The 26,865-nt window shown below is 37.0% G+C and overlaps 1 protein-coding gene across 34 annotated transcripts in view; it reads left to right on the forward strand.

Moving 5' to 3' along the window:
- MADD (MAP kinase activating death domain) overlaps positions 1–23,883 on the forward strand; it is a 92,821-nt gene extending 68,938 nt beyond the window's left edge. For 21 of the 34 annotated variants that reach the window (XM_060763147.2, XM_067462755.1, XM_067462757.1 and 18 more), the window contains 11 exons: positions 918–980; positions 1,382–1,502; positions 1,907–2,012; positions 2,731–2,841; positions 6,347–6,454; positions 6,541–6,705; positions 7,801–7,873; positions 9,535–9,641; positions 18,079–18,148; positions 20,915–20,961; positions 22,233–23,883. In XM_060763147.2, coding sequence (XP_060619130.2) covers positions 918–980; positions 1,382–1,502; positions 1,907–2,012; positions 2,731–2,841; positions 6,347–6,454; positions 6,541–6,705; positions 7,801–7,873; positions 9,535–9,641; positions 18,079–18,148; positions 20,915–20,961; positions 22,233–22,340 — 1,079 coding nt within the window. In that variant the 3' untranslated portion in view covers positions 22,341–23,883. The remainder of the gene's footprint in view (positions 1–917; positions 981–1,381; positions 1,503–1,906; positions 2,013–2,730; positions 2,842–6,346; positions 6,455–6,540; positions 6,706–7,800; positions 7,874–9,534; positions 9,642–18,078; positions 18,149–20,914; positions 20,962–22,232) is intronic. The other 13 variants (XM_067462766.1, XM_067462760.1, XM_067462764.1 and 10 more) reach the window with 2 other exon arrangements.
- The last annotated feature ends 2,982 nt before the right edge of the window (positions 23,884–26,865 follow it).

Below are 26,865 nucleotides of genomic sequence, written 5' to 3' on the forward strand. Positions count from 1 at the left end.
TGGTGGCATGAAATACATATTCTGTTTTGTGTGTTGTATGGAAAGAGAAATAAACTGGGCTGATTTGTTTGTGGTCTTGAAGTAGGGATGGGAAACTTGCTTTGAGTAGAGAGCTTAAGGGTTATTTTGAATGGGAGATGGGAGACAGAGAGCCATTTTTCAGAATTCTGAATTGCCCTCTAGCTCATACTGCTTTTACAGTCCAATTACAATTGCCCATCAGACCCCTTATAATATTTGATTGCAAATGTCAGAACCATCAAATAAAGATCCTTCATACATGTTAAAAAAACTACCTCATGGACCAGATCACTAAACCTGTTTATTTAATTTGATTCAAGCTGGTTAGAAGTCTGAACTGTTCTGTACTTTCCACTACTTTATGGAATCAGCATACTTAAGAACACTGAGCACCTGGTGGTGCAGTGAGTTAAACTGCTGAGCTGCTGAACTTGCTGACCAAAAGGTCGCAGGTTCAAATCCAGTGAGTGGAGTGAACTCCCTCTCTTAGGCCCAGCTTCTGCCAACCTAGCAGTTTGAAAACATTCAAATGTGAGTAGTCAATAGGTACCACTCCAGCGGGAAGGTGATGGCACTCCATGCAGTCATGCCGGCCACATAACCTTGGACGTGTTTACGGACAACGCCAGCTCTTCAGCTTAGAAACTGAGTTGAGCACCAACCCCCAGAGTCAGACATGACTGGACTTAATGTCAGGGGAAAACCTTTTCCTATACCTAAGGACATGCTATTAAATATTGGGTGTGGTAATAGTCAGCATATCTTGGTGTGTTTGGATAGCTTTGACACTCTGTTAACTGTTTCTTGGGACTTTTTCTCACAAGCTTATTAATGCAGATAAATGTTCAGACTTGTCATTTTTTCTCTCCTTTGCTGCCTTGCTTGCAACTAAAAAGGGAGAGATAAAGGATCTGTCTGGGACCAGTTAGAGGATGCTGCCATGGAAACCTTCTCTATGAGTAATAATTTCTCCTTTCTGCTATTCTGTGTGTATGAACATTATTTTGTGTGTATTTCTATACTCAGACTTTTTCTGCTCTTGTTCCTACGTTTTCCATTTTTATGCATTTGGATCTATTCATAGGTGTGAGCATCCAGGATAAAAGGAGATTGGTGTGCTCTCATAGGACAGCTAGCTATAGTTTGTGAGATGTGATGAAATGTGTTGGTGACACATTCAGTATCTTGCTCTCCTGTTTATTTTCATCTTCCCAATGTATTATCGCAACTGTGTTTTTAGCTGTTTGTTTATTTGATTTCTACATGTGATAATTTGTGTTTTCAGTTCAGTGTGGAAAGAGTTTGTGATGTGTTATATCAAAAAATGGAGCTGTGAATTAATATATTCAATGATGTCTAGGTAAAGAGCGCTCCACACTGTGGGACCAGATGCAGTTCTGGGAAGATGCTTTTCTAGATGCTGTGATGTTAGAGAGAGAAGGAATGGGAATGGACCAAGGGCCTCAAGAAATGATTGACAGGTATGGGACAGCTTTTCCCACATTTTATCTTAAGTATTGTTTCAACTGGACTGGAGTAGTTTCTGGGAATTTAGCAAGTGATTTCATTCTGAGTAATTTTGTTACAGGCAAGCCTCTAAATGTAATTCTTCATATGGAGTGCAGAGTCTGCCTCTTGATATGAATCGTTTGTGTTCTACTGGATTTGCTTGTCTTCTACTTCAGGGTCTGTAGAATGAAACTCTTTAAAAAAGAAATGTAGGCATACACTAAATCAAACTTTGGAACACCTAGTGCTGGATCTATGGAGCGATTTATTATACAGGAGAAACATAATAGATGAAGCTTTTTGCTTCCTTTCTTTGCCAAGGTTGTGGTTGAAAGTTCAGTGTTGGCTTAATTTCATGAATATTTTCTCCCCACAGGTATTATTCTTTAGGAGATCATGACCGAAAGCGTTTAGAAGATGATGAAGATCGCCTATTGGCTACACTACTTCACAATATGATAGCCTACATGCTTATGATGAAGGTGCCATTTAAATTTTTAAAGAGTAATTCAGCACTTATGAGACTTCTGGTGTTACCATAGTGATATTTGCATATTCATGTTTTTAAAGCATATGCTGTGTTTATATTGCTCTTCAGCAAAATTCAATCAATCAAGGAATGTAAAAGCAATTAAAAACAGGAAATTAGAATACAGATTTGGCATTAGAACAATAATAATGCAGTGATCCAAAGCAGATAAAAATATCTGACAGAATTTGCAAAGTATCTGCCTAGTGTAGTGGATGAACCTCCTCATTCCCTCTATGCACAGTCTTGCTTCAAATGTTAAAAAAAACAACATTTAAAATGGAGTACCAGTATGCCTGGGTGGAGGTGTCCCTTTTATGCTACTTGAAACTGGGATTGATGAAAAATCTCTGGGAAAGGAAAGACTGAGAGAATTTAATTAAACCATTCCATTGCCTTTCCCACATCAGTTTAAAGATATGGTGAGGAGAGGGATAGAGAGAAAGATAGCAGGGGCTACGGTCCCTATATGAATCACTAGCATCTAACCTAGGTATTTCAAAGCAGCACTATACTAATTCCTCAAAAATGTCATACATTCATGCCTGATTTTAAGTTTTTAATTATATATATTAGGCTTATGTTATACTTTTGGGGGGATTGTTAATAGAAATCAGTATTCCTGTAGTTACAACAAAGACAATTACAAAATGCCGCATTTTGCTTTGTAGGTACAAAAGAGTGATATTAGGAAGAAGGTACGCCGTTTGATGGGGAAATCTCACATTGGCCTCATGCATAGTCAAGAAATAAACGATGCACTTGACAAAATTTCTAACATGGTAAATTCACATTTACTACCCCCGTATCTCTGTTTTTGATGGGCATTGAGAAACAGAATTATTAGTATTTGTTTGTACTCCACTACAGGTGGCATTATTTATTGTCCGTAATTTGAAATTAGATGCAGGTTACAAATGAACACACTTATTTTTACAATATATTTAAAGCAAGATCAATATAGTGCAAATAGAAGAAACTAATTCACAGCTCATTCTCTTTCTTTGTATAACTGTGTGTAAGCTTTTCATAAATCTATTAGGATATTGTCTTACCTTATGCATTTTTTTATTATGAGGAATGATGGGACTCAAATATAGATGCAAATTTAACCAGGAATACCTTGCATGAAATAGAATTGCCTTCTTATTCAGAACAGTGGATCTGAGTTCAAGTCTTTTGGGGCTTCCTGAGAAAGTTGATTGGGCCACAATGTGAGATCCCTGCACTAGGTTGGTGAACAGTAACCACTCTGTGCAAAAACTCATCCTTAGAAGCTGAATAAGTATGGGGCCGCTTTCGGCGGAAATGACTAGTTCTATTGGGACACTAAGTAAGTAGCTGAACTGGCTACTCCTGACTTCACTAATGAATTTCTCTGTCTTGGTAGGAAGACTTTGCACATCAAATGTTGGGCTGCTTAATAACTCAGACCTTTCTCCGTTCTCCTGCTCATTACTTTGATAATAAGTTGCTTTCCAAAACTTACAGTAGTTCTTATTTGCATCTTTTAAGAGGCCCCTATTAATTTGCTTTTGACATTTCAGTGACATACATAGTTGAAAAAGGACATTACTTGCACATGTATATATAAAACGTGTGCATATATTTATATACATACACAGATGTATGTGTACATATGCAGGTGTATTAAAATACAGAAATTGCTGTAGTATGGAGAATATTTCATAGAATCATAGAATCAAAGAGTTGGAAGAGACCTCATGGGCCATCCAGTCCAACCCCCTGCCAAGAAGCAGGAATATTGCATTCAAATCACCCCTGACAGATGGCCATCCAGCCTCTGCTTAAAAGCTTCCAAAGAAGGAGCCTCCACCACACTCCGGGGCAGAGAGTTCCACTGCTGAACGGCTCTCACAGTCAGGAAGTTCTTCCTAATGTTCAGATGGAATCTCCTCTCTTGTAGTTTGAAGCCATTGTTCCGCGTCCTAGTCTCCAAGGAAGCAGAAAACAAGCTTGCTCCCTCCTCCCTGTGGCTTCCTCTCACATATTTATACATGGCTATCATATCTCCTCTCAGCCTTCTCTTCTTCAGGCTAAACATGCCCAGTTCCCTAAGCCGCTCCTCATAGGGCTTGTTCTCCAGACCCTTGATCATTTTAGTCGCCCTCCTCTGGACACATTCCAGCTTGTCAATATCTCTCTTGAATTGTAGTGCCCAGAATTGGACACAATATTCCAGATGTGGTCTAACCAAAGCAGAATAGAGGGGTAGCATTACTTCCTTAGATCTAGACACTATGCTCCTATTGATGCAGGCCAAAATCCCATTGGCTTTTTTTGCCGCCACATCACATTGTTGGCTCATGTTTAACTTGTTGTCCACGAGGACTCCAAGATCTTTTTCACACGTACTGCTCTCGAGCCAGGCGTCACCCATTCTGTATCTTTGCATTTCATTTTTTCTGCCAAAGTGGAGTATCTTGCATTTGTCACTGTTGAACTTCATTTTGTTAGTTTTGGCCCATCTCTCTAATCTGTCAAGATCATTTTGAATTCTGCTCCTGTCCTCTGGACTATTGGCTATCCCTCCCAATTTGGTGTCGTCTGCAAACTTGATGATCATGCCTTCTAGCCCTTCATCTAAGTCATTAATAAAGATGTTGAACAGGACCGGGCCCAGGACGGAACCCTGCGGCACTCCACTTGTCACTTCTTTCTAAGATGAAGAGGAAGCATTAGTGAGCACTCTCTGTGTTCATCCACTTAACCAATTACAGATCCACTTCACCGTAGTTTTGCCTAGCCCACATTGGACTAGTTTCCTTGCCAGAAGGTCATGGGGGACCTTGTCGAAGGCCTTACTGAAATCCAGGTACGCTACATCCACGGCATTCCCCGCATCTACCCAGCTTGTAGCTCTATCGAAGAAAGAGATCAGATTAGTCTGGCATGACTTGTTTTTGATAAATCCATGTTGACTATTAGCGATGACTGCATTTGTTTCTAAGTGTTTGCAGACTGCTTCCTTAACAATCTTTTCCAGAATCTTGCCCGATATCGACGTGAGGCTGGCCGGACGGTAGTTGTTTGGGTCATCCTTTTTTCCCTTCTTGAAGATTGGGACCACATTGGCCCTCCTCCAATCTGCTGGAACTTCTCCCATTCTCCAAGAACTCTCAAAGATGGTTGCCAATGGTTCCGAAATGACTTCCGCTAGTTCCTTCAATACTCTGGGGTGTAGTTGATCTGGCCCTGGGGACTTGAACTCATTAAGAGCGGCCAGGTATTCCTGGACGACTTCTTTCCCAATTTGGAGTTGGATGTCCTCCAATCCCTCATCCACTCCATCTTGCTGAGGTTGAAGACTCTCTTTTTGTGAGAAGACCGAGGCAAAGAAGGCATTAAGTAGTTCTGCCTTTTCCCTATCCCTGGCAAGCCTGAGCTCGTTTTGTGCTTTAGCCTTGCGGACCTTTTCCCTACAGGTGTTGGCTATTTGTTTGAATTCTTCTTTGGTGATTTCTCCCTTTTTCCACTTCTTGTGCATGTCTCTTTTGTGTCTTAGCACAGTTAGAAGTTCTTTGGACATCCATTCTGGCTTCTTTGCACTTGTCTTATTTTTTCTCTTTGTTGGCACGGTTTGCAATTGCGTCTTGAGTATTTCACTCTTGAGAAATTCCCATCCATCCGTAACTCCCTTGTCTTTTAGTATCTGTGTCCACGGAATGCTGCTCAGCGTTTCCTTCATTTTTTGGAAATCAGCTCTCCTAAAGTCCAAAATGCAAGTTTGACTTGTCTTAGTTTCGGCCTTCCTTTGTACCTCAAAGAAATTTATTGTTTCTATGAGCAGGGTAGCTTGCTCTGGAAGTATTCTTCCATGCTTTTGCTAAAAAAATGAAAAATATTTGGGGTCCTATCTTTTAATAGATTCTGCTCCCTTGCTCATGATTGAAAATGTGTAGCTATTGCTTGTGCATGTTATACTTTTGAGATCTATGAAAATGTATTGCTAGTATGATTTTAAAAATCTCAACCAAGTACAATCAGTGTGAGCAATCTCATGTCTCTCTAATTATAATCTGAGGGGGAGGGGATTAAGCATTTTGTAAAGCTAGGTAATAGAAGGAAGGAAAACAGCTCTGACCCTCAAAATTAAGAGCTATATTATACTGTTGTAGCACAATTTCCTATTTCTGTTTTAATCAATGTTCTTTAGTGGTGTCATCCCATCTTAGAGACCTTTTTTGTGCTGGTTATAGAGATAGCACTTGTTAAAGATGCATTTAAGCTGACGGCTCCGATTTGGATTTCCCCTCTTCTTTTTAGAATGGCAGAGAGCTTGCAATTCGACCCAGCGGAAGTAGATACATCAAGAAGCAAACATTTGTTGTACATGCTGGAACAGATACAACGGGAGACATCTTCTTCATGGAGGTAATTGCTGAATATAATGATAACAAAGCTACTGCTGTTATTTAAGTTGTCTTATGAATTTTGTCTAAGAATATTTATTTTCCCAGGTATGTGATGATTGTATTGTGCTGAGGAGCAACATCGGCACTGTGTATGAGCGCTGGTGGTATGAAAAACTCATTAATATGACATACTGTCCCAAAACAAAAGTACTTTGTCTGTGGAGAAGGAATGGCCAAGAGACACAACTGAACAAGTTCTACACCAAAAAGGTACAGCTTCTATAATGTTCTGTCACAATAGAAAGATTTTTTGGCATTTAATATGAGATTGTCGTTAGATGAGGTGTGCAGGAGTTATCCTGGAATGGGTTTGTCTTCCTATTCCATTCAACAGGCAAGCTCTTCAAATAGACATATTGCTATTTTCTGACACCAGAAGTGACTTGCAGTTTCTCAAGTTGCTCCTGACAGAAAAAAAAAATCCTGATGCTTATCTATCTTTTGTCCAGGTTTTGACATTGAGCCAACCAGCAACTATCTGACAATTTGAAAAATTGTAAAAAAATGTTAAATACCAGAATTGTTTCAAGGGGTCAAACAGGGTGAATTATTTATCACTGGTGGTAATTTTAAACTTCTGAAGGGAGACATGTGCCACATTGTTAGTACAATGTGAGTTTATGGTAGGATAGATTGAGTTGAGAACATTCTGAAGTGTTTGCTACCTAAAAGTATTTTACTGTAATTTGAGGCTGCTGTAATACATTATTTAATAAAATGGCAAACAGACATCTGTACCTTTACTTACAGAGGTAACCCATAATACCATGTAACACAGTCTCTTTTCAACTGAATGCCTGCTTACATCTCCTGTAAAAATTAAACAATAATGCTGTACAGCCTGATTACACCTTGTTTTTTGCTCCCTCTTCCCAAACAATATTTTATAATACACCACTCCTAAAATAATACAGATAAAAAAATGCCCCCCAAGTTAACAGTCAAAAGTGTAACTGCCCTCTCTTTCCTGTACGATAGTAAAAGTGATGTAAATTTGGTTTCATTTGATAATATTATTAGGTCTTATGGTACTAATAATACACACATACACCTAATTATAATTCCAGCTAGAGTAAGCTGCCTTGAGTCCCCTTCAGGGTCGAGAAAGTCAGGGGTAGAAATGAAGTAAATAAATAAAAGTATTGTCTACACGTCTGATTCTTTTTTTGGTTTTGCTTGTTGGTAGTTTGTGTGTTTGTGATCTTCATTTCTGGTTATTGCATAAGTTCTTTGTGTTTGAATTTCTAATGTATATCTGCAGAAACATATTACCACATAGATGTATTTTGCTTTCCCCTTTTACAGTGCCGGGAATTATATTATTGTGTAAAAGATAGTATGGAGCGCGCAGCTGCAAGACAACAAAGCATAAAACCAGGTAAAAATGCTTAAAAGGAATACATAAAACCTTTTCCAGAGTTCTTCTAGAGTTTTGAATTGCATGAAGTGTGCCATATTAAAGGTTTTGTCATTACATGCTTCTTATTTGCACTTGGCGTGTTGATGCTCAAAATTAATGATTTAATTATTGTATCCTCTATGTGGATAAAAATTAGGAAAAATTAGGGAAAAGGTTGAATTGGATATTAGAAATGGAATGGGGAAGAGTAAAGTAGTTAGTTTCTTTGGTCATACTTATGTGAGGCGCAAACACATTGACAAACAATAAACAACTAAATGTGGAAGTGGAAATTGTAACTGGAATAAATACATAATGCCAGCCATATTTTTTTGTTATTGACTAGATTGATGCTTTAAGAGTACTGGATACAGCAGGAATGAGTACCAACAAAACACCCCTCTGAGCAAAAAAGAACAACCTTGTTCTTTGTTTAAGTTGTTCCTGTAATTCTAGTTTTCATTTTTAAACTAATAGCAAATATGTATAAACAAATACTGTTTTGGGGGCTTCTTTTTCTCTACTGATTCAGACAGCACTTCCAGAAACAAAGGCAAGCTAAAGGTACACAAAGCTGCAAGATCATGTTTAGATACTAACAAATTCTTCAACTGTAGATACTACCATATCTAACCCACAGCTTATCGAATTAGACAAATTTGTCATCTTGCTAAGTCATTTATCCCACCCACCCATTCAATTAAATAGGCTTCTTCCAAGTTTCCAAATATGAATTATCCCATAAAGCTAATTGCGCATGGATATAATTCAATTTGTTGAGATGTTGCAATCTTAAGTTCTTTAGATTCAAGAAATGTGGAGAGAATAAAGATTTTTCTGACATGTTTACATTGTAAAGTTACATCCACTTAGGAAAGAGGTCAGGCAGGAAGAATACAAAACACCCCAAGATGGAGATTTCAGCAAACAAAAAGGATACCAGTGTTGCCACCAGTCAACAAGTAGACATGATGATTTTAATTGAGATAGGAAAATCAAGTTTGCCTTTATCTGAATGAAGGTTGCATCCTCTTCAAGAAAATCTAAGACAGGGATGAGCTCCACATAAATTTCCAAGGCAAAAATTTAAATTTTAAATGAGGAGGTCTGCAAAGATCATAAACTCTCTGAGATATAGTATTTACTTGGATTGTATTGACATTACTGTAAAGGTTAAATTTAAATGTGCTTGTCTGTCTAAATCCTGTGGTCAGTTTGTTCGAATTTAGCATACTATATGGGAAATATTCTTGGTAATTAATATTCCAAGATTAATATTAATATGACACATTGACACACTAGTATATTGTCTCCACCCATATTTTGACAGTTTAATCAAATAACCAGATAAATCTCTTAAAACATTAATCATGCTTAATGTTCAGAAATAAACAGTAAAAGACAATCTACCTAATGAATAATTTTAAATTTTGAAGAATCACGTGCACAGTGACTTGTTACATTATGGTGTTGCTTTTACTTATCCATTTTATATAAAATGGAAATGAGTTTCAGCTTTGTTATGTGGAGGTAATTTTGTGCTGAGATTTTAATACAGTGTGAAGGATTTTAGGCGTCTATAAATCATGTTTGATTAAGGTGCATTTTTCTCTTTTCTCCATACTCCTTTTGCGCTGCAGGCCCTGAATTAGGTGGGGAATTTCCAGTACAAGATATGAAGACTGGTGAAGGAGGGCTTCTTCAAGTCACACTGGAAGGAATTAACCTGAAATTCATGCACAGTCAGGTAGGAATTAATCCCACAGCAACAGTATTTGTGCATGAAAGCTTCTTGAAGCACACCAGTAAATGTGTTTCCTCTTCCCAGTACTGACAAACAGAAGAAACATGCACACATACGAAGAATCATGCTGGGTTAGACCAAGGACCTATCAAGTCTAACGGTCCATCAATCTGTTAAATCCTTTAGTGTCACTATAATTCAGAAACAACTTGAGGGTACACAACAACAATGAGCACTTACGTTGACTTTAATGGACTTTAATTGGCTATTTTAATGCCCGTTCCCCCAGATTGTATCAATCCTTCTGGGCTCCTTAATATTCTGCTCTGAATGTATCAGTCCTTTGGAACCCCTTCAGATTCCGCTTTTTTCAAAAAAACTTTCTGCAATCGGAATATTTTGGTTTTAGACAGATAAGTTGTGATTACCAACTCTGTAATATCAAGTTAATGATTATTAGAATAACCAAAAGGATTTAAAAAATCTATAACTTATTTGCTGCTAGTATACAATGGGGTTGTTCATTCAAGATTTGCTCTACAGTCTATAGACCAGAATGTCTTTTGAACTGAAAAAAGTGCAGTTCAGATTATGATGCGAGTATAACTATGTTTGATTTCCTGAAACACTTGTAGAATATTTTATAGCAGGCATGTGCAAACTTTGACCCTCCAGGCTGGTAGGAACTGTGGAAGTTGAAGTCCAAAACACCTGAAGGACCGAAGTTTCCCCATGCCTGCTTTATAGTCTTGGAATGCTCTATGTAGAGTGGATGGATATTGCAAAAACACATTACCCAACACCATGGAGCAGTTTACTCACCATCTAATTGTGCTTTATTCTTGCCAACTCATATTATATGGAGGAGAGGGGTAGATCTGGTAGTTGTAAAGATACTTAAAAAAAATATGTTCCTGCATTTTTATGGTTCTTCTGTTAAAATGTAGAAATTAGTCAATACACAAGTCTGTTTTCCCCCATTCAGCTACAAACACATTAAATATTTGCTTTCTTTTTAAATATAGCATTATCTCTGGGTATAGAGGATACACAAATACAACTGTGTGTTCCTTTGTTCCTTTTTCTGGATGTGCTTTCTGCTTCTCTTGATCATTGTTTTTCTTTTGCTTTGTGTTCATGTTTGTTTTGCATATGTTGCAGAATTAGGGCTGTGTGTATGTATGCCTGTGAGCGTGAGAAAGAGAAAGAGATTGAGAGAGAGCGTGAAAGAGAGAGTATGTAAAGGAGAAAGAGATAGTTACATTGTCAGTCAGTCTTTTGTGCAGTGTTCTGTTTTTCTTGTAAGCTCGCCTTCTACTGTTGCGAGTTGTGGGCTGAGTTTCAGTGAAGCTGCGTATATATAAATGGGAGAAATGTGCATGCAGGTGGAAGCTTTTTAAAAGTTTACACCGAAGCCACATGCACTGTTGAAGAGTCAAATCTCTTTTCAGTTTAAGATTAACAATCTTATGAGATTGCCTGGTTACAAAAAAAAGCAACTTTTTTCAAAAATTGTAGCTATGAAGTGCAGAGTGTCAGCAGTCAAATTTCATTTTATAATTTCAATTTGAATTATATGTTGCTTGAGCAAATATGTGTTCCCAGACATGCGTATGGTAATACAAATGTGGGAACTTGGGCAGTGAAAAATTTGGGAGATGAAATAGCCCAACTGCTACCCATTGATTCTTTTTTTTGTAAAAGCCTCCTTCTAATGTCCAAGCTCAGCTCATTTCTTATTTTGGAGCCCACCAGGTGGTGTGGGCAAAAATAGATTAAAGCAACATTCAGAGGAGCCATTTAAAATAGACAAAAAAGCTCAAGCACTGCTGTCCTACATTTGCTCTTGCAAATCTCCTCGCCATCCTATTTAAGCCTTCCAGTTCAAGCTGAGTCGAATCTCCAAATTTGCCTCACAAACTCCCCTTCCATTGCTAGATTTATAGAAATAACTCCATGTGAGTTCTCAAATTATAAATTATTCAAATCATTTTTCTGTCTATTTAAACTACCTATGTGTTGTACTCCATGGCAGGGAAGTACCCCTGCACTTAACACACACTCCAGTCCAAGGTAAAATAACACACAATTTATTGAAGAATATATATAGTAAGCAATTCAGCAAAATAGTATAAGAAACCAAAGTCCAAAAATCAGAGATAATCCACAGAAAACAAGGTACCTGAGTAGCATCCAAAAACCCGGAATACAAGAGCAGAATAAATCCAAAACATGAAATTCAGGAACAGTCCTCAACACTTGGAAACATGAAACAGGAACAAACAGGAAACATGAACATGCACTAGAAATCTCTTGACTTGACAGAAGTTCTATCCTCAATCTCCAATATTGCTTCCACTGACCAAAGATTCTGTTGGCCTAGCTAATATAGATAGAAAATTGTGCCTTTTCGCATGGGAAACTAATAAAGACTTTCTCGATAACAAGCAACTTGATCTTCGGACTTTTTCATGAGAAACTCTATGTTGATGAAATGTAAATCTTCTATTGAATTACTCATTCGTCTGTCTACCTGGAGTTTCACTACCTCTGAGCTCAGTTCTGTTGGAGTGTGGCCTTCAGAAAGAGACTGGTCATTTTCAGGGTCTAAACTCTCTAGTTGCTCCTGCTGACTTTCTTGCTGACTTGCAGACTCAGAATCTCTTGTGACAACAGGTTGACTAACAGGCCCAGAATCCCCAGAATTCCCTAAGAGATCAGGTGCAGGCACAATAAAAGACTGAACTACAAATTGAGTTGCCGATAGGCTGAGAAAGGCGGTATACAACTATAGTAAATAATACATAAAACACTATGGAGGGAACATCTTCTTCAGCCTCAATCCCTTCAGCTCCCATTAGAGTAATTTTATTAAATTAGTGAAACTTACGTAAATATTGACTATTCAAGTTACATCAATTCAGTGGCTCTGGGGTAATGGAGACCAACAATAAAATATAAGCCTCAGACACAGGAGTAAATACTAAAACTGTTCATATTACTATGTTTTAATACATTGTTTTACTATGGTTTAAAGGAAATACACATACACAAATGGATTTGTTTCAGTATTTCCTGAAAGCTCAGGGTAGCAGACATTTCAAAAAGTAACTGTGAATTTACGATGTAAGGAGTGAAAAATCCAACAATAGCTAAGCACAATCCATTTTAAATATTCCCAACACACATACATCTGCATTTGGACTACTGGAATCCTCACAATCTTAGGGATATCACAATTTAAATCAGAAGAATTTTAAATACTTGTTTTTTCTAAGATTTTGATTTGCCAGTTTCCCAAGAGGAGGAAATTCTTCCAAGATGAAGCAACCATCCTGAAGCTTCTGTATGTTCCTGAGGCTTGTATGAAATTTGGCTACATATATAAGGAGTGTGTGTAGAAGATAAACTTTGAGGCTTTGGGGGGTCAAAGACCATACTAAACTGTGCCTAGAAATAGTAGGGTGAAGTTAGAAAATAGGAGAGCACGAGTATCTGCAGCATTTGTTGCCATTTGCCTCATGAATGCACTTGCCTTCCCCCCCAACATCACTTCCCAGAACTCAAGGATGTTGTCTTTGTTTTCCTTGGGGATTTAAATTAAGGCTTCTACTTATATTGGGATTAGGTTGAACCAGTAAAGATATGTGCAAAAGCTGTCTCTGGCTGCTTTGGAGGGACGAAGCTAGAGGGGCTTGTCACTTGGGGAGGAGCAAAGTGACAAGAAATTGTTGAAAGAGAAATCTATCAAGTTGTGGTTTGCAAGGATGATACACACTGAAGTAATAGCTTAGGGATTTGTGTTACTCTGACCTCTGACCATATGTGTAGAATTGTTTGCAGTAAGAGACTTTGTTGACTGATATTAAAAGCTACATTTTTCAGTAATTAGTCTTGTGTGATGGAATTTCCTCTTTTTAATACCTCTAAGTTCTAAAGAAGAAATTGCACGGAGGACTCGTTTTATCTTAGTCTTTCAATTCATGGATTGATTATATGTTACTTTATTATATATCCTTTATTAATTATTTCTGTTTAGACCAGGGGTCCACAAACTTTTTAAACAGAGGGCCAGGTCACAGTTCCTCAAACTGTTGGAGGGCCGGATTATAATTTGAAAAAAACATGAATGAATTCCTATACATACCTTACATATATTTTTGTAACTACATATCTTATTTGTAGTGGAAAAATCACTTAAAACAACACAATAATTAAAATGAAGAACAATTTAACAAATATAAACTTATTAGTATCTCAATGGGAAGTGTGGGCATACTTTTGGCTCATGAGATAGGATTGTTGTCATTGTTGTTGTGTGCTTTCAAGTCGTTTCAGACTTAGGTTGACCCTGAGCGAGGGCCGGATAAATGACCTTGGAGGGCCGCATCCGGCCCCCGGGCCTTAGTTTGAGGACCCCTGGTTTAGACCATCAGAAATGGCTGAGTAAATTTATTAAGTCGTTAAGATGCAAAGTAAGAATTACAAATGTAAGATTTGAGTGAAAACTGAATTGACATTGTTTGATAGTTAGCAAACTGGTGTATTGTTGCTATTTTGTAAGCTGCCCTGAGTCCCTCTTGGGAGACAGGGCGGGATATAAATAAAGATATGATTATGATTATGATTATATTAATAGTTATGTTTGTCTTATTGCACAACTAGATAATAACAATGTGGAACAGGGATACAATTGATTAAATAGCATTGTAAGGGTCAGGATTATATGGGAGAAGAACTGGATAGCTATACAATTATAGTGTGGCCTAATATAGAATTTGAAAAGGCAATAAATAAAAAGATAAACCTGAAAATGTCTCACAGTACATTTATTACAGGAATTTAGTTCTGTGGGGCTTCAGATATGCTAACACAAAGGAATATCATACTTTCAATAAAACACTCTTCAATGTCACATTTCATATACCTATATATTACAACCAGCTCACCTGATTATAGTCAGTAGATACTGAGAAAGAATTCAAAATGGACTCAAAATTTATTTCATGCATCCAGTGTTCCTAGAGATATCCTGTATTTTTTTCAGTTTTGAGATACATGGTTTTTCCACATAAACATCTCTAAAAACAGGGTGGTTCTTAGTATCATGTGTGTGTGTGTGTGTGTGTGTGTGTGTGTATTTGGTATCACTCGTGGCTGAGTATGATGGTCTTCCAGGTGTAGAGTCTTGGCAGTGGGTCTATAAGTGACTGTAGAGACCTATTCTGGCTCCGCATGGTCTTTTGCAGTGAGGACACACATTTATATTAGCTTTACAACAGATGAGGCTGCCAGCAGTAGAATTTAGATGTCATTCATTCAGAATTAGAGTCACTAATATGCTTGCTAAGTATGGAATCCTAGTGGGGACTATTATGAGACTGGGGAGATAGAAGTCTAGGGCTCATGTACATTATAGGCGGTCCCTAATGTACCTGTTCCAGCTTACATACAAATTCTATTTAAGAACAAAGCTACAGACATATCTTGGGTTGCTGTGAGATTTTCGGGTCGTATGGTCATGTTGCATCTGTGGCTGGCATCTTCAGAGGTTCTGTTGGCAGTGAAGCAAGTGGAGTGTATATATATCTGTGGAATGTCCAGGGTGGAGGAAAGAACCCTTGTCTGTCTTATTCATAACTTGGGGACTGTCTACACACATACACACAATCAAAGCAGGCTGATTTCCTTTTGTGTGTGAATACAGCTGAAGCATTTAGTGCATGTTATTGCTAACAAATTCATGTAAATGTCGAAAGCAGCCACTCGGTGGCAATGTATACACATTTTTCAGATAGGGAATCCCAGACAGGGTTGTGACCCACAGGTTAAATTACATTGATCTATTCAACCAAAGTGTTAGGGTGGACACATAGCTGTTGCTATCCTCATTTTGAATATATATGTATGGATTTTTTTTTTAAGGAAAGGTATTCACATGAAGAGGAAAGAGTTAAAAAATATTTGGATATGAAACCTATCATTTATGTCCTGAACCAAAGTGCTAAATTAATGAATGGAAAATGGTTGTAGATGACATTGGGTATTAGTTTCTCAAAAATTCAGATCATATATGTATGTGTGTACACACACACACACTCACACACCTACATTGTTCCTAGATGTTTTCTCTTTTGCATGACTAAATGGAAATATAATGGATGGCTTGATTAGGAATTAGAGAGTTTACATAATAGTTTTCCACTTGTCAATTTTGTCCTATATTTATGTCTCCTAAATTATTGTAGGTCAAAAGAATATCTTATCAAATATTGAAATCAAAGTAGCCTCAAACCGTGTCCTTGTTTCTATTTATTATATTACATCAAGTATCCATGACAGAATATGGTGTCTCGGTTCATTCAGTTTATAAGATGGAAATGTGAGATTCACTTTTCCAGATAATTTGAGATATATTTTGTAATTGAACTGGAGATTCAGAGCAGTTGTTTATAGCTTATTTGATGGACAGTAGCCAAACAGAAGAGTTATGAGGAAAAAAGAGTGGATGACAAATTAGAAGTGACACATAAAATGCATTTACCTTTCATATATATGAGAAATTACTGACGTAATAGAAACTCCAGAAGTCTGTAAACTATTTTTATTGTATTGAATGAAAGACAGATTTAAAAGTAACAAGTCAATTTAAAAACATACATATTTAAGCACTATTTTAAAGTCTGCAAGACAATGTAAACAGTTCAGAAACAAATTTGCAAGATTTGAGTGTTTTTTTAAAATGCATTTTCACAGATACTCATTAACATTATTATTAATGAGGAAGAGATTGTCTTTCCTCTTTGCTGCTTATCATATGCACACACTCAAGTAGACTGCATGTCCTTGTTGAGGTAGGAAAGGGAGACTGAGCTGTCCAAGTGACAACTCTCCAGAACAGCGATTCTCAACCTGTGGGTCCCCAGATGTTTTGGCCTTCAATTCTCAGAAATCTTAGCAGCTGGTAAAGTGGCTAGGATTTCTGGGAGTTGTAGATCAAAACACCTGGGGACCCATAGGTTGAGAGCCACTGCTCCAGAGCTTCTCATACTTGGGTGAAGGAATACCTCCAAGAACCTTTTCAGTTAATACAAGGTCTAGTTTGAAAAATTTGCAGTCGCTGTTTAGTCAGCTGTGAGACATATTTCTAAAGGAAACATTTTTGTTTCAAGGATATTCTGTCTTTCCCCAACACACTGTTTAAATATTTTCCCACTGTAAAATGCAGTTGTGCCTTTTTATATTTTAGTATGAAATCTCTCTATATGCACATCTGCATGTGCTTTTTAGATAGGACCCCCCATGAGATTGCTCAGTTTGAGTGGCATAGATTTTTCCCATTTTTCCCATTGTAGAAATGTATGATATTTTGTAGCTGTTTTCTTTCTTAAAAAAGTAAAGAAAAGATTATTTCATAGGCAAGTACTTTCTCTCTCTGGTACCCAATGTCGTATTGTGACTTTTGAAGGGACAGAACATGCTATTTTCTTCTACCTGTTTTCTCTGCCTCACTTAGCTCCCTAATCTGGCCACAGAAACCTTTCATTTCATTTTTGGGAGATGGCATATTTTACTGTTGTCATCTTAGGTATCCTTATGTAGGAGAAAGTGATTGGGATTTTTTGTTTCAAACGATGCAACTCTTGATTCACCTTGCTGCACTTTCCTCATAAAATCATAAATGTCTCTACTTTGCTGAAGTTATATTTGTCAAGATAGGGGTGGAATGTGCGAGAAAACATTTTGGGTCCTGAATTGATAGCTTGCTTATTTCCCTCTGCTTAGTTTGTGGGTCAAAGGAAATAAAATCTGTAGCTTCATTTTTCTCACTCAGTCTCATTTTATTTTAGCGTTTAGTATCAAATTGTAGTCACTAAATCCTGAATGATGATGATGTTAGTCATGGAAATATAGCAAACCCCTGGTTTGGGTGGGATGCATGGCACCTCTTGCCTGCCCTCTGTGCTGGAGGAGGATGCATGGAGAGGCATACATTTGGTGGGATGGGACAGGATCACAAATGACAGACCAAAATTTGGGAGTAGTCTGTGTCCCTCCTTCTGTTGCATTTCAAAGTGTGTGGTTTTTTGTTTTTGCTGAGTGCCTGAAAGGGTAGCAATGTTGGATATGTCAGAGTTACTAACTCCTTCATTTCTCTTCCATGCTTTCTCCTCCTGCAAGGAGCGGAAGGTACTCCATCTTCTGCTGTCTTTGCTTCTTAGCGTGTTAAGTTTGTTGATTTCTAGCACTGTGGCAATTTTTCAATATTTATTTTTGAATTTCCCTTTCTTTTGTTTTAAATAGTAAAGTGTAGTTGAATTGGTAGTGCTACAATATTCCAGGTTATAACTGCTGTAATGTGTTCTTTGGATTTTGTTTTATTTTAAACTGGGCTCCTCCTTTATACTAATCATATGGTTTTTCTCCTGTCTGCTTTCAGGTTTTCATAGAGCTGAATCACATTAAAAAGTGCAATACAGTGCGAGGAGTCTTTGTCCTGGAAGAATTTGGTAATTACATTATTTTGATACTGGGTTTGTACTGACATGGCAGTAACTCAAATTTCCAGTTGCCTCCATGAGGCAGAGCTGTATCTTTTTGCTTATAGGCTTTACTTTTGTTGGAGTGGGAAGGTGACTTAGGATCAAAGAAAAAGCACATAAAGCAGCTTGTGCCACATAAATCTTAGATAATAAGAAAGACTAAGGGTGCAAAAATATAGCATTTCTAGGTTAGGTGCTGTGGAAGCATGGAAATGTAAAAAAGTAAACTATTAGATGTGACATGGGATAGAATGTTAGGACATTGAAAAATACTCTAGTTTGGGGAATTGAGTTGTAAAATCTATGCTGCAAAAATCATTCTCCATTGGATTGATAGAGGTGTCTTAGGATTGCTCTGAGTCTGAAACAACTTGAAGGCACACAACAACAAGAAGCTATAGTCCTCTCCCCCAACAGTCTTTGGGACCGTGAATTGGCCCTCTGCTAAAAAAGTTTGAGGACCCCTGATCCAAGGTGTACTGTAGAATCTGTTGTCCATTATGTGCATGATCAATTAACTCAAATGGTCAGAAAATATAGTTGAATATAATATAGTATAATGTACTTTAGTCTTATACTCTTCCCAAAACATGGGAATGTCTCCAGGAAACATAATGTTAAATTTACTTTTGTTGATGGGAATATAAGGAAAAATGAAAGAAAAAGAAAGAGTGTTTGTTCTTTTGTGTTCTATTATTTTTATTAATTTTTTTTAAATAGATGAATGCAAAGGAATCCTTGGTGCATGTATTTTCATCTTGAATAATTTCAGAATCAAAATATGAGAATGACAACACAAATACTGCAACAATGAAAAACTGTTTTAGCTTTCTTATACCAGGAAGATTTTTTTTAGTTCTGAATGACAAAACAATGTGGCCAACGAATTAACTTTACCTTGCAAGATCATCATTTTGTGAGGTATTGTCTGAGGAGAATGTAGCTGGAAGTGTAATCATAAGGTGCTTGTATGGGTTGTGGTGCTCTGCTGGGAGGAATTGTTTACACCAGATGCGGCAGGTTTCTGGCTCTGAAATTTGAGTTACTGCTATGTATTTGTGCTTTACTTTTTGTGGCCCCCTTCACTGTTGCTGCTATGAAAACCTTCATTCTCCAGCAGGTAAAGTGATGCCCTAGTCCTATTTCTTTATTAGTACTTTGTATTCTCGTTCACAGGACAAGAGGCTACTGTATGGAACTTGTGTACTTATTCGCTTTGTGTACTTTTTCTTTAACAACATCAGTTATCAATTCTTATTACAGTAGAGTCTCGCTTATCCAACCTTTGCTCATCTAACGATCTGTATTATCCAACACAGTCTGCCTCCTGCCCGGATCCACAGCTGTTTCAATACATTGCAATGTTTTGGTGCTAAATTCGTAAATACTGTAATTACTACATAATGTTACTGTGTATTGAACTTTTTCTGTCTGTTTGTTGTAAAACATGTTGTTTTGGTGCTTAATTTGTAAAACCATAGCATAATTTGATGTTTAATAGGCTTTTCCTTTATCCCTCCTTATGATCCAATATTTTCGCTTATCCAGCGTTCTGCCGGCCCATTTATCTTGGATAAGCGAGACTTTACTGTACTTTGGTTGGGGAGTGGGAGAGATAATTTATTTTAGCTGGACTTTTTATAATAAAAATATTTATTTACTTCTGAATAATCGTATTTTAAATTTGTTTCTTAAACCTATTTGTTTCCTGTTGAAGAGGTTACAGCACAGCCCTTGAGTTAGGGAAGCAGCTAGATTTAGTGAACACTGATAATCCCAATGCTAAAGCTGTATTTCTCGATCAGGGACTTTGCAGGTCCCACTTTGTCTTGTCTTTCCCTTTTGATTGTTTTCTTCTAGCTAACCTTCTTGTCTTTCAAGTTATTGTATTAGCTCTGGTGTGGCATCTTTTCATGCTTTATTTTTTAACCCTTCTATGGTAATACAGAATAGTGATTCTGCTGGAATAATTTGATACAAGTGAATTGAGTAATTTAGAGACTAAACTAAGGACCTTATGCTTTCTCTGACTCAGTTCCTTAATGCAGGAGTAGTGCCCTATGGGCATGCATGTCATGTTTATATAAATGGTATTTTCTCAGACCTTTCCAAACATGTTGATATTTTGTTGCAGTTATTGCCACATACTTTTGAAATGTCAGCATCACTCTGTTTACATCATTTAATCTTTAGTGCATCGTATTAGTCTATTTCCTTGGTAGCATTTATACACTTACTTCTGAAAAAATTGTGTGGATTTCAGGTACCATCCCTTTTCACACACACACCCCCCCCCATCATTCGTATTATGTTCTATTGTTCATAGATTGTCTTTTTTCTCTCTTATTAGGTGATGTTATGGTTGATAAGATACTTCCTCTTCTTATCCTTCTTTATCTATCATAGATAATCAGTAGATATTTGTCTTTTCAAAAATTCTTTCAGATGTTTTGTGATACTCTGCAAGTAAAGGATTCAAAATTGCTCTGCAAGTAAAAGATTCGAAAGGGTTCAATATACTTTCTTATAGTTTTATTTTGAGTACAATTGTCTTTTGATAGTCTTAATCTATGGAAGTCGGGAACTGTAGTAATGTATGTAAGCTTTTGACTCAGGGTACATGCAGCAGCTGTTTGTACACTTCCTTCAACTTCGGGAACAATATGCTGTTGCTCTTATTTTTCCTCTCTTTTTTTGAACTCTTTATTTTGTCTCTTGCCCGTCCGGTTTTAGTTCCTGAAACTAAAGAAGTGGTGAGCCACAAGTACAAGACGCCAATGGTGAGTCATCTACTATATTGTCTGGTTAGTTTTATTCTCCTGTCCAGCACTGTGGATATGGACATTCAGCTATCAATTTTGTTAATTTTGAAAATTTGTTGGGTTGAACTATTTTGTATAAAAAACAGTTAATTCTTTTTAAAAAGCACTAGAGCTTCTTAATTTGGATATGACAGCAGTACAGCTGCTACTGGTGAAACCCTACTTCTTGATTCCATTTTCAAAAATTAGAAATCTATTTTTCAGACATTTGAAAAGCCTAGGCTAATAAAATAAGTGAGAATCTTTAATTCCATTACTTGAGTCTTCTCTTTCATAAACCTAAACATATTTGCACTGGTAAGAGAACTTAGGATCATCGATTTGTAAGGGACCACACAGGCCATCCAGCCCAAATCCCCTGCCATGCAGGAAAAGCAGAATCAAAGTACCCCCAAGCCACTGTTTAAAAGTCACCAGATTAAGGAGCCTCCGCTACACTATGAGGCAGAGAGTTCACTGTTGAACAATTCTTACAGTCAGGGCTATAACCACTTTAAATCATTCCCAGTTTTCATCACGCTATTTTATTTTATTTATTTGTGTCATACTCTGCATCATAGGATATTAGGACAATTTCAAATAAAATAATTTTAACCAGTAAAAGCACAATTTGGATAAGTTAAAAGCTTATTAATAAGACAGTTACAATAAGTTAAAACAGCATGACTGAATTGAGCTTAAAATAAGAATCGAATTCTGAAGCATGTTATATCAAAACACATGATTTAATAGTTTATGTTTTTATTTTAAAATTATGTGTAAAAGTCCATTTGAATAGATAATAAAGATTAACTGATAAACTTATTTTGATTACTATCAAGAACAGGAAAGATATTTCCTTCTGCAATTTTGATTCTTTGTATAATAATGACCGTAGATTAAATTTAGGTGATCTGTACTTTAAATAGTTAATATTTACATCTAATGCTGAGCTACTTAATCATATAGGCATATTTAGATTCATTGCTTATAAAAACATTTCTAGATTAACTGTATTCAGTCCTGTTCTTGATTTGATCTCCAGGTATTGCATGTTTCCCATTATTATGAGTGGTAGAGTTTGAGGAGTTATCCATACAAAAGCATTACATCTCATCCACCAGAGCTCTTTCTATAATCCATCTAGAGATAAAGGATCTTTTAGATGTACAATAAATCTAGTTCTGACCATGCCAACCATAAAAGGAGATTACCAGTGTCTCATTATCTCACTTTCTGATGTCTTTTAGGCTCATGAGATCTGCTACTCGGTATTGTGTCTCTTCTCTTACGTGGCTGCAGTTCGTGGGAAGGAAGCAGAAAGCAAAAACAAACCTCCTCGTCCAGTGTCCAGCTGATCAAGGGTCACTGATGGGAAATGTGTTGGCGTGTAATACTCCAATTTCTGTTGTTCTTACAGGAATTCATATAGCCATCTCCAATGCAATTTTTTTTGTTTAGTTGACCTGCAAGTCCCCTTGACAGAAATCAGACATCACTGTTCAGTTCTGTGCTGAAACTGTTTTCTCTAGCATTTCTGAGTATTGGCTGCCCTTCTACAATGTTATGATCTGTTCTTGCCAGCCTTGGAATTTGCTTTCCTTGGCAATTAGCTCACAATGAGGTTCAGTTGTTTTTATTTTCAGTGGTAGCATTCTTATTTGTAATCTATTTATAGACTCAAGCCTCTGTGTTCAGGTTTGCTATTTTACCCACAGTGGGTATCTGCTCAGACTTGCCTGGGTCACCTATTGTTGCTGCTGTTGAAGTGCTATGCTCTTCATTATTTTGTTCTTTACTTATGCTTGTCAACATGGAATTTCTGCCACATGACCTTTCTGTGTTCTTGAGCACCTCCAACCATTCTACAGAAAGGCATGTTTTTTTTTTCTGAGAATGGAAACAAAATTACACATTAATTATTGTGTCTTTAGAGGAATAGTTAGAAATCATGATGGCAGAAGGGAATAGGCAAGCCTCTTAAGACTGATATGCATGTACTGTACATAGTCTTTTAATTGGAAGACTACCAGCCTGGTAACATTCCAGTAGTTCATCTCGTATGTGCTCATAGTGATAGATGCAGTTCTTCATGATAAGTGTACAGAATTGAGAAAAGGGAAAAAAGTCATAAACATGAAGAATAAAATGAATGGAAGGGAAAACTCACCAAAACAGAGGAAGTCCTGTTAGTTGAAAAATGACATTGTTATCCAAAGCACAATCAGTTCTGTTGTATGGTGTTGGAAATGCTTCTGGTTATGAAAATAATATTGAGGAATACAAGTTTGTCAATAGTACTCTTCCAAGGCTCTTTGTAGTCACTGTTTCTGTCTAAACTGTACTTCAGGGAGGGAAATCATGTAGCCCTCCAGATGATATTGGATCACAACTCCCAGCACTCCTCACCATTGATTATGCTTGCCAGGATTTCTGGAAGTTACTGTTCCCTAACACCTGGAAGTCCACATGAGTGGCCCTTTCTGTATATGTATATCAAATAATTTTGCAAAAACCGTGCTACTGTGCAATGAAGCCTCCCTCCCAGGTAAAGTATTCAGGTGACACTTTATTTCTTAGTATGTTGAAAAATGAATGTCTGAGATGTCTTTTCTTTTTAGTGGACTCTAATGCAAAAAAAAAATGCACCAGGGTGCTTGGAAGAGAGGATCTACAGTATGTAATAAATTCTAGAACATATGAGATTGCTCTAACTCTTGTTGGAGTGCTAAAAAGAAGTAATACAATCAAGTAAATGAGTTTACTCCATACCGCTTGGCCTGTGAATGGACTGCATTATGAAACAGTTGAGTGGAAAGATGTAAATATTTCAGTACCACATCTATTTATAGAAAAGTGTACAGTTGTGTGGATGTGAAAAATAAAGTATCCTTAAACCACTATTGACTCTTTCGGTTTGAACCCTATTAGTCTTACTTAAAATATGGATGACTTCATTTCAAACAATTACAAAATATGTAATAATGGAGATACTTGTAATATAAAATAATTCTGTTATTCAAACTATGGTCCAAGCCTACAGATATTCTACATGTGCACAAAATACACACTAAGCATTAAAATAATTCTCTGTTTTGATTGATTGAAAACCTCTGAGATCTGTGGAGTGAGAAGGTAGAGTGATCTTTTGAAATTATGTCCTTTTGACCAGGTGCCCTATCCCAGTTTTCTTGGGTCACATGAGTTTATCTGATGGTAGCCGCCAGCTATGTCTGATTAGAGAATCTGCTGATGTATTGCTATTTAGTATCCACATTGCTATTTAGTATCCAGAATTAACCAGTGTAATCCCAATTTTGGAATGTCCTTGGCTTGTGGTGCTGGGAGACCTCCACATCCACGCTGAGACTGACCTGTTTGAAGTGGCTCAGGACTTCATATTTGCCACAATAACCATTGGCCTGTCCAAGTGACATCTGTCCCTGTTCATGCAGTTTTTTTTCTTTTTAAGGATCCACAAGCCAAGTTTAAGATAGTTTGAACTAACATTAGGTCTACATAAACTTTACAGCATCTTGTGCAGTTGTATTTAGTCCCAGATTTTCTTCTCGTCTTACAGCTAGGACAGCAACTGCATTGTAGCTCTTCACACTGCAGTAAATTATTTTCACCAATAGGACAAGGTGTTTCGAGTATAGGAATCTTTAATTTGGTTTAATTATGACTCTTCTATCGACTAGATTATATTTTATCAAAAGCTAGAGCTACCAAATCCTGCATAATAATTTGACTCATCCCTCTTTGATCATTGTTGTTGTCTCTTTGAAGCAGGCTATCAAAACAATGATAGTGTATGCACTGGAGATAATTATAAGGATCAGGATGTCTTTGATCACAATATAAAAAGGGAAATTACCTTTAAACTCAGTCCAGTTGGTAAATTTGCTATATTTTCTGGTATTAAAAAAAAGTTAAATGTTATGTCCTGGACATTAGTTGTCTCTGTTTCCCTTTTTGTCTCAGTGAAGTGCATTAGTTGAAGCTAAGGCTTGGCTTTTTTTTTTTGTTCGTTATCTCAAGTGACTACTTATTTTTAGATGTCATTGTCATTCTCTTAGTTTATTGCCAGAGGTGCGGTGGTATACCACTCCAGGCTGTGGATAACGGATGGACTGTGCAATAACTCTTCTAAAACTTATCACTACCCATTTTGGGCTGTGATGCTTCTATCAGACTTTAGTCTTCACAGGTCAGGGCTCCTTACTGGACTGCTTTGTTGTCTCAAAATTGATGTCTATTCTTTGAATTGCACTCCAAAGATACCAGTGAGGTAAAATGAATCTGTGTTCTCCACTTAAAATTAGGTAGACTGTAATCGTGAAATCATGTTGCTGGTTCACAGCAAGGATCACTAAGTAAGTGCAATGATACTTATTAGGAGTGATTTGTGTTCCAAATGGTATATATGTTAGTGTTGGAACAAGCTCATCTTTGGGCTGTAATACTAGGAGAAGTTAAAGGGAACAAAGGAAGGAATATAGATGGTTTGGTGCCTGGGCATGACCATAGTTTCAGTTTGTTTTGTCAATGCACTTTCATTTTTATTCTTAAGTTAAGAGGAGGAAATTTTGGAAGATCTTTTGCCGTGTTTGTGAGCATACAGTAGGTGCCTTCAAGTTGTTGATCTATTGTGGTCCGATGAATTTATCCGGGTTTTCTTAGGCAAGGAATATTCAGAAGTTGTTTTGCCAGCTCCTTCCTCTGAACTGTAGTCTATAGCACCTTATATTGGCAGTCTCCCATCCAGTTACTAACCAGGGTGACTCAGTATACCTTCCAAGATCAGACAGGCATGTTTACACAGGCATAAATCCTCATGTTTAGGATTCCATCTTTAATCTGATTAAATTTGAGGTATCAGATTAAAGTCAAGGCATCAGCTTGAATTTCAGTTTGTTACATACAGAGGCCAAGCCTTAATGGCTAGCGTATGTTCTTCAAAAATATAAAAATAATTGAATGTTCTGACATTCACTAGAAAGTTACTAGTATTAAACCCTGCCCCCCAAACTATTTTACAGACTTTCCATTAAAATGTTATTTACTGCCCTTTGTTTTTTTTGGCACTATGTGAATTTAATCATTTGAAAGAAAGAAACTTCTTGACCTATCAACATTATACATATCAGATATACAAATAAAAGGTTAGACAATGCAAAGCAGAGCACTTCTGTTGTGTATTAATTGTTATTTTCTATTCTAGTTGTGCTCTTGGATTTGCTAAGTGGGAAAGGAGCGCCCAAGCTGAAAATGTATTCAAAACATCAAGACTATGTTCTATACTTGCATCAGTTTTGGTGTATGAGGTGGTGGATTGTCCTCTCCAGTTCTTTTGTCCCTGAATACTTTTTTGGTATTGGACAGAATTGTGTAGTCTAAACTCACTCAGGCCTTCAGCCAAAGGACAAGTACATACCTCTTCTCTTTATGTGTTCCTCCCATCGTTTTCTTCTTTTATTTTTGGTGGTGGAGAGAATAGTAGGTTCTTCCTGTTCTCTAAATTTTCCTTCTTTCATTCTACAGACAGTCAGGTTTTAGTTGCTATTGGATATGATTGATACTGGATATAAGAACATTAATTGTCTTTGGTACTTCTTAATGGAGAGTCACCACAGTGAAGTGTCTTGGGAGTTTAACTATGGCTTTGGAGACTAGGGTCCACTTGGCCATGGAAACTTCCTGAGTGACCTTAGACACACTCTCTCAGACTCAGAGAAGAGCAAAATAAACCACCTTCTGAACAAATCTTGCCAAGAAAACTCTGAAATAATTGACCTTAGGCTTATCATATGTTGGAAACAACTTGAAAATACACAACTTTTTCATTTTTAAAAAACAAAAAATATTCCTCAGCTTAGTTTA

Source organism: Anolis sagrei, chromosome 1, assembly GCF_037176765.1.
Source record: "Anolis sagrei isolate rAnoSag1 chromosome 1, rAnoSag1.mat, whole genome shotgun sequence".
Lineage (NCBI taxonomy): Eukaryota > Metazoa > Chordata > Lepidosauria > Squamata > Dactyloidae > Anolis > Anolis sagrei.